Genomic DNA, 8,548 nt, shown 5'->3' on the forward strand with positions numbered 1-8,548 from the left:
TACGAATTTAAAAGTGCGACAGGAAGGCAACACGTCGAACGTGGTTCGTGGTAGGCCCTGATTGCATTCCCTATCTTATCGTAACAATTTCAGGGCTACGGAATCGCGACGTGGAAGGGCAGCCCGTGGCGGGATCGCATCTCGCTCGCCATTTTAGAACTGCAGGAGAAGGGGGTCATACAGATACTGTACGACAAGTGGTGGAAGAACACTGGTGACGTGTGCAACAGAGATGGAAAAGACAGCAAGGCCAATCCACTCGGAGTGCAGAATATTGGTAAGTTGTGGACTCTTTGAGCTGCATTATTCTCAGTCATATGTTTTTATTCTGAACGCTAATTTCCCTTGGCGTATATAATGTTGGTGGGTCGCCATTTCTCTCTCTCTTTCTCTCTCTCTCTCTTAACCTATACGACAAGTGGTGGAAGAATACTGATGGTGACGTGTGCAACAGAGACGGAAAAGATAGCAAGGCCAATCCATTAGGAGTGCAGAATGATATGATATGATATGATATGATATGATATGATATGATATGATATGCTGAGTTCCCTTTCTTGATGCGCACTTAATGTCCTAGCTTTCTGCCTTTATTGTCTGTACATGTTTGTACATGTTTGTGACTGTCACGAATAAAGGCCTGCGCAAACCGGCGGAGCGCAGCGCAGATCACTTTAAAATGATCAATGTATTTTCTTCCCTATTTCAATTACCTTCAGGTATAAATTTAAATCGGAGCATCACGGAGGATTGTTACTCCGCGGCATCGAGGAGCACGTTAGAGGATACCGTGGCGGTAGGCGCCGGCATGCCGCGGCATCTCCCGGTATGCGCCGAGGCATCCCGAGTGCGCCGGGGTAGCGCCGGGACGACGGGGGGAACTCGTGCACACTAGTCACTAATCCCTTTTGATAATAGAACACACGCGGCGGCATGCGCCGAAGTGCTCCCTGGTGCCCCGGCCGCCGGCGCCGGGCTGGCGGGCGCTCGCGGTATCGCGGGGGATTTTACCTCGCCGGTGTGCGCTGCGCGGCGTAAATCCTCCTCGGTAATCTGCGCTGCGCTCCGTCGGTTGCGCAGGCCTTAAATGTCTCTCATTTTTTTTACTTTCTCTTTAGGTGGTGTGTTCGTGACGCTGCTGTGTGGACTGGCTCTAGCCATAGTGGTGGCCATATTGGAATTTTGCTGGCACACCAAGAAAAACGCATCACAGGGGAGACAGTCACTGTGCAGCGAAATGGGACAGGTACGATCACAGAATAAGTAATAGTACCTACTACCGTACAGAAAGGAAACTTCCTACAAAACCGAAGTTTGACAGCGGTTCAGGGACGAATGATGCTGTCCCTTTCTAATGTATGGCACTATCCCTTTCGGCTATTTAGGGTTGTCAGAATTCAAGTAATTATGTTATCTGTGGTTGTGCATGCAAAGGGACGTCAAGTTGTGCCAATCCTAATAATAGCTCGGAGCAATGCTGAGCCTAACGGAGCCAAAAAAGCCCGAAAGCTCTAGTTTCCTACCCCTACATCGACACATGTCAGGTGACCCTACTGTTTTCTATATTTAATATACTTCAAAAGGAGAAAACTCTCCATTCATAGGCACCTATTTTTAGGGTTCCGTACCCAAAGGGTAAAACGGGACCCTATTACTAAGACTCCGCTGTCCGTCCGTCCGTCCGTCCGTCTGTCACCAGGCTGTATCTCGTGATCTGTGATAGCTAGACAGCTGAAATTTTCACAGATGATGTATTTCTGTTGCCGCTATAACAACAAATACTAAAAACAGAATAAAATAAAGATTTAAGTGGGGCTCCCATACAACAAACGTGATTTTTTACCGAAGTTAAGCAACGTCGGGCGGGGTCAGTATTTGGATGGGTGACCGTTTTTATAGATAATGGCACGGAACTCTTCGTGTGCGAGTCCGACTCGCACTTGCCCGGCTTTTTGCTCTAATTATCTTCGCGATTTGTTAACTTCAGGCTGCGTTTCCACCAAAGATATACGAGGATGCGTAGTGAGGGAAGTGTTTCTTAAGAATCAATAGAAAATTGTCCACTAGAGCTGCGCTGAGCGAGAATAGGTAAATGAGGTTCTATTGGGTCTTGACAAACACATCCCTTGGGGAGATCTCTCGGAGAAAATAAATCTTTCTTTTGTTAATTTCAGGAGTTGAGGACAGCGATGCGCGGGGGCTCTTCAAGTAGGACAGTCCTACGGCCGGGCTGCTCGCGATGCTCCCCCGCGACCCACGTGCCCCCAGCACCTTCTAGATACGAGGTAACAGCAGATGGAGACTCAAATCCTTCGCACTCTGTATGGGCATTTTCACTTAAAGTATACTATTTACTTTTTTTCGAAAATCCATCAACTTTTGAGTTATTTTTACTCACAATCACGAGGACTACCAATTTATAAAGAAAAAATATGTGTTATAAAAATGACACTTTTGTAACGCATTTTCACATACATTTTGTATGGACCGTTACAAAACTGACACCCAAAATTTGTATAAAAAACTGGGGACACTTTTGACACGTGATTCTGACTCTAAATTACCCAAATGTTGATGGTTTTTCGAAAAAAAAGTAAATACCATTTACCATTTTTTCTCAAAACCCCCGTATAAAGAACGTACGATGTTGTCCCAAGGCCCATATATCTCTAGCAGCGTCTGTGATGTTCCCCCGCGACCCACGTGGCTCCAGCACCCTCTAGATCTGATTAGAAATCAGATTCCCTGTGGGAGCGTAGGACGATCCTACCAACTGCGCCATATAAAATATGTTTTACAGTACATATGGTGATACTTTACGGCCTTAGTGCGGGAAAGAGCACTTTCCGTGCGTATGTCGAAAGTTTAAAGGGCCATATGTACTGTAAAACGTTGTACGATACAAGTGCGAAAAGTAGGAATTTCGAACGAGAATTATAAATTGTTCTAAGTTGGACTTGGGTCTAAAAGACACCTTCCTTATCCTGTACCGTGACCCGGGTGGCCGAGGGGTTTAGGCAACTGCGCGATTACAGAGGACGCTGGTTCGATTCCAGCTCTGTGCACTGGAGACCTTGGTCACTTTCGATCGTATATGACATTTATTTCGGTTTATGACCTTAGACCAGCGGTCAGCCAAGGGCCACATAGTAGTTAACGAAGATGACGCGGGCCGCACTTTGTTGATATTTACGGCTTTATCAGACATTGACGTATGTCAATATTACAAACAAAGCTCGCGGGCCGCAAGTGAGAGGTTCGCGGGCCGCCTGTTGCCGACCGCTGCCTTAGACCGTATTTCTGTTTCAGGCCCAAGACTTATCCAACAGCGTGGTGGAACTAAAGGAGCTCCGCTGGTCGTAGCGACATGCCCGCGGGCCCGCCTCCGCGCCCGCGTCCCCCGCGCGCCGCCCGCGCACCCACAGTGAGTCTCCCTCCAACACTAGCCGTCCCTCTCTAACAGTGGCAGCTTCGCTGGTAGCGACACTCCGGCGGGCCCGCATCCATGCCCGCGTCCCCTAAAAACTCCGTCACATTGACCATCGCTACCGCGTGCAACTGGGAATGCACAGCACGTTATGAGCTACATCACATTGCCGAAGCGCGGTACCGAGTTCAATCCGTTCTCGATACGCCGACCGAATGCGGAACCAACACGGAGCGGTCGCGGCGTGCTTCCACCTTCTCACTCACCCGTCACATTGGCGCGGATCAAAGCGGTTGTGCTGCCTGCTTGCGCCTACCCGTAGCCGTAGGTAACTTACAACGCGGTTTCAACGCGGGTCCGCGATCAAAACGCTTTCAATCCGCCGACCGCGCTCAATGTGACACCACCGCCTTGCTACCGCGCCGCTCCGCGACCGGTCCGGAACGCTTCCGCGTCATTGTGACGGAGCCTTACTGACCTATTCGAATTTTAAGATACGTCAAATATTACGTCTAGATACGATATAGATATGTCAGTGTCGAAAGTGACGTTTCTTCAAACAAATAAGGCATTTTTGACACTGACATATCTAATCCATATCGTATCTAGACGTAATATTTGACGTATCTTAAAGTTCGAATCGGGCAGTTAATATCGGTTTGATACCTGGTGCACGTTCGAATTGGCCTGTCACTTATTTTATTCGTCCAACTCTCACGGAAGTTTTGTTATTAAAATGATCCATTCTTTTCAGACGCAGTGGGATCCCTCAGAAGAACGACATCGTATGTTTTGAAAGAGCCTAGAGAGGGACAGAAGAAACACGTCCAAATTATCGCGTAGTTACTTACTATACCTACTATCGTATGTATAACCATAATGATATGATTTTATTTAGAAACTTGTGGGTCAAAAACTTTTTCATCATACTTTCTCGTAAAAGATCTTATTTCTGGTAGGTGTACTGAAAGAAAATGGCCTATATTGATTCCGCGGGAGTTTGTATTGTTATAACTTCCGAAACAATTATGGTTAGTTACTTCAACTCCTATTCTATTCCGTTCCGTTCCGTTCCGTTCCGTTCCGTTCCGTTCCGTTCCGTTCCGTTCCGTTCCGTTCCGCTCCGTTCCGTTCCATTTCGTTCCGTTCCATTTCATTCCATTCCATTCGACGGTATGCCCGTCTGTTCCAGCTTTAGCAGCCACGAATAGGCCTCATTAGTCATTTTACATGTTAATCTATTATAAATCGTAAAACGAGAGACTTAAGGTATACTTTGCAATACAAGCGAAGCTATAAAAACTCTTACTGCCTATATTTTTAATAATTCTAATGTATAGTAAATTCGTGTGATTTAAAAAATATATAAAAAGTGTATAGGTACATTATTTCTATTGGGATTGGAGCAAAACAAAAAAATAATAATGTGTCCAAATAATTTAGTTGTATGTTTTTATGATTAGACTTTTTGAAACGCAAAAGAAATATTATTTATTAGTTAAAGTTGTATAGGCCCCATGCATGAACTATAGGGGGCAGCATAGGAGCCTTCAGATTTTTGGCGCGAAGCGTAAATGTGTCGTTTATGCTTCCGATGCAGCCCACAAGATGGCAGGACCTACTGTGCACAAGGAAACATACCGACGAGAACGGTAGATGGTAGCACTTGCTTTGGTACATGTGCACATGTTTCCAATTTAGGCCACAAGATGGCAGACCCTCCAACGCGCACGGTCCCTATTACATTAAGAATTTAATTACGGTACCATTTAATTAGTTTGTCACAGTGACAAAAGTATGAAGTCCCTAGTGACTTTCATGATTTGTCACTGTGACAAGGTACTAAATGGTACTGAAATTAAATTCTTTGACTTTACATAGATTTATCATACCTACCTAATATTAACATTCCTGTTTAAGTTTGACATTTTGATTAAATATCCGATGTCTGCTTATAAATAATAATACAATAGAAAAAATCTGGTACATAAAGGTACCTAGAAAACACTCTTCTTTAGTGAGTACAGATGTAGTGCATAATTATTTTCCATCGTATTCTCACGGAAACGTACGAACGTGTCTTGATATTTCAGTCTATCTCGGTACAAAAAGTACTGAGGTTGACTGAAGTAGCATGACAAATACGAATGTTGCCGAGAAAATACGATGGAAAATAATTATACGCTACATCTGTAGTCGAGTTTTGATTAACTTATTAGTTAAGTAACTGAAATATACAAACAAAATGTGTTCTTATGTAAATATCTATGTTTTGTATGTACGTGTTTGATGTATACTGTAAGTATATGGTATTTAGAGTATTTAAGTGGTGTATAATCAGTTTGCTTATAATGGATATTTGACACAGAACCCCTCCGTGCGTTATGTCTCATTTTGTATTTGATTTTGAACAGCGCGCCAAGCGGGACGTTTTGAAAATTCGAAATCCCATACAAAATGACACTTAACGCAAACCCGTACGTCACGTCACCCTATCGAATCATATTTACACTAGGAGAATGGATCTCAATTTTATTATAAGATGGAGTGAAACTAGAACGTTTGGTTAAGCTTTATTGAATAATTAAAACAAAGATTAAATAACACAATAAATAAATTATAAATCTAGCCCTAAATTAGCCTGAGACATTGTTCCCAGGACGCTGGCCGCGTTCCCCCTCTGCACAGTGAGGCTGAGTTTTTGTGCAAAAAATGCGCCAGCTCGCAGGTCGCCAGACACCCAGACTAGTTTGGTAGAAATTTCTTTTACTAGTTTTTTGTTCTAACCCATAACTAGAACTACAGTGAATAATATCAAGAAATAATTTGGACTAGGGACCTACCTACATACCTCGGTATATTAGTTACTTACGTAAGAAATAAAAGAAACATAAACATTATGGTATAGGTATTAGAGCTCTTTCTCACGGACGCGTCCGTGAGAAACAGCTCTAATACCTATACCATAATGTTTATGTGACGTCCAGTTTTTTGCGGGTACGGTTTTTTGCAGGATCCCGTTTTAGTAGTATAGGTGCTAATATAGTACAAATTGGCCTGGTATGGATTGGACTTTCAATCCGGAGGTCGCGGGTTCAAACCCCGGCTCGTACCAATGAGTTTTTCGGAACGTATGTACGAAATATCATTTGATATTTACCAGTTGCTTTTCGGTGAACGAAAACATCGTGAGGAAACCGGAATCCCAATAAGGCCTAGTTTTCCCTCTGGGTTGGAAGGTCAGATGGCAGTCGCTTTCGTAAAAACTAGTGCCTACGTCAAATCATGGGATTAGTTGTCAAGCGGACCCCAGGCTCCCATGAGCCGTGGCAAAATGCCGGGATAACGCAAGGAAGAAGAGAGGTGCTAATATAGTAACTTTCACACGAGGATGCTGTTTGCGGTATCCTGCATGCATACTACAGAAAACTGGATCCTGCAAAAAACCGTACTCGCGAAAAACTGGACGTCAGTGGGAAACAGCTCTGGGCCCGATTCGGATTTTGAAATAGACATCTATTAGATATATTTTAGACATCACCAAGATACGATAACGATATGTTTAAAATCTAACCTGTCAAATTTGACATTTGCGCGATTCTGGAGATACTCTTGAACGATTTCCACAGGATATGACTTAGAGATCCAATTCACATCTAATAGATATCTTACTCTATGTAACGTAAAAATGACATTGGTTGCCCGAATTGCGCTGCAAAAGAGAACTAGTTGATATCTAAACTATAACGTATCTAGAATGGATCTAGTACGTGTCGTCTCTTGTGAATATCTTGAAGTTCAAATACGGCAGTCTTAGTCGTTTTCAAGAAAATTTACAACAAACTGATTAGCTCATCATTGCCAGGCAATAAGGCAGTAAATGATGTCAATAAGATTAAGTAAACTAAAAATCGACTTTAACGACAACCGGGAAAATGGCGACGCCACTCTTCAAAATATTCATTATAAGCAGAACTTCCCGTGTGTTTTTTATGTGTTAAAAACGCTAGATTTTAATATATAAGTATTTATCATGTTTTATATAACATTTATGTAAACTCATCGAAATTCTTCGAATATTTATGTAATTACTTTGAAAAATAAGAGATAAAAAGAGAACAATTAATTTTTGCGATGAGAACAAGAATGAAATATGAATCAGGTGCCAAAATATAACGGGACTAATATAATGTATTATTGTAATTTCGTAAAAGTGTGATTGTATTATACTTATAAGGAGCGTTGAAGTTTGTTAAAAATTTCGCACTTTAAATGCAATACCGATGTAGTGCATTGTTTTCCATCGTATTTCCTCGGAAACTTTCATATTTGTCATGCTACTTCAGTCACAGTACTTTTAGTACCGAGACTGACTGAAATAGCAAGACACGTTCGTACGTTTCCGTGAAAATACGATGGAAAACAATTATGCAGTACAGTCGCCATCAGATATATCGGAGCGGCCAAGGTGCTCACAAATATCGGAACACGCCTCTATTGTCAGGGCGTTAGAGCGCGTGTTCAGATATTGTGAACACCTTGGCCGCTCCGATATATCTGATGGCGACTGTACATCTGTATTTATGAAAAACAAGTTTCGGTTTGAAATTTGTTTCGTACGTGCAAAAGTATTATAAAAAGTATTTAAACACTAATATAGTGTTTTTACTTTTCATGTTTTTACTTACTCTTTAAAAGAGGAGCTAGATAATTTATAATTAATATACGTAATCTTATGATAATATTTTTTGTCAGTATTAGTCACTCAATCTGCACATTTACATTTGTGTAAAAAAAATTAAAAACTTAAATATATTATTCTTATGATGTATACTTTTCTAACTGTTATATTTGTTTTATAAGTCGTAAAGTAAAAATGTTGCCAAAAACTATGCCAAACTTAACGTTAATTAGTGTCAAATGGAAGTATACGTTTTTATTACAAATATTTAAAAAAAAAATTGTTCTGTTCAAAATTGAGTGTAAATTTGATACAAATTTATTTATTATTCGTTGTTTGCTAAGTGTAAGTGTATAATTGTGAGATTTTGTAATAAAACGACGTGTTAATATGCTTATGTATTTTATTTACCTTAACTGTTTTATTTTACATTATTTACT

The 8,548-nt window shown here is 41.6% G+C and overlaps 1 protein-coding gene across 1 annotated transcript in view; it reads left to right on the top strand.

Moving 5' to 3' along the window:
* The window catches only part of LOC134803244 (glutamate receptor ionotropic, kainate 2), a 36,818-nt gene extending 32,541 nt beyond the window's left edge, over nucleotides 1–4,277 (top strand). The window contains exons 16-20 of the mRNA XM_063775941.1: nucleotides 94–277; nucleotides 1,119–1,246; nucleotides 2,175–2,285; nucleotides 3,310–3,424; nucleotides 4,182–4,277. Coding sequence (XP_063632011.1) covers nucleotides 94–277; nucleotides 1,119–1,246; nucleotides 2,175–2,285; nucleotides 3,310–3,363 — 477 coding nt within the window. The 3' untranslated portion in view covers nucleotides 3,364–3,424; nucleotides 4,182–4,277. The remainder of the gene's footprint in view (nucleotides 1–93; nucleotides 278–1,118; nucleotides 1,247–2,174; nucleotides 2,286–3,309; nucleotides 3,425–4,181) is intronic.
* The last annotated feature ends 4,271 nt before the right edge of the window (nucleotides 4,278–8,548 follow it).

The sequence above is a fragment of the Cydia splendana genome, chromosome 26, assembly GCF_910591565.1.
Source record: "Cydia splendana chromosome 26, ilCydSple1.2, whole genome shotgun sequence".
Lineage (NCBI taxonomy): Eukaryota > Metazoa > Arthropoda > Insecta > Lepidoptera > Tortricidae > Cydia > Cydia splendana.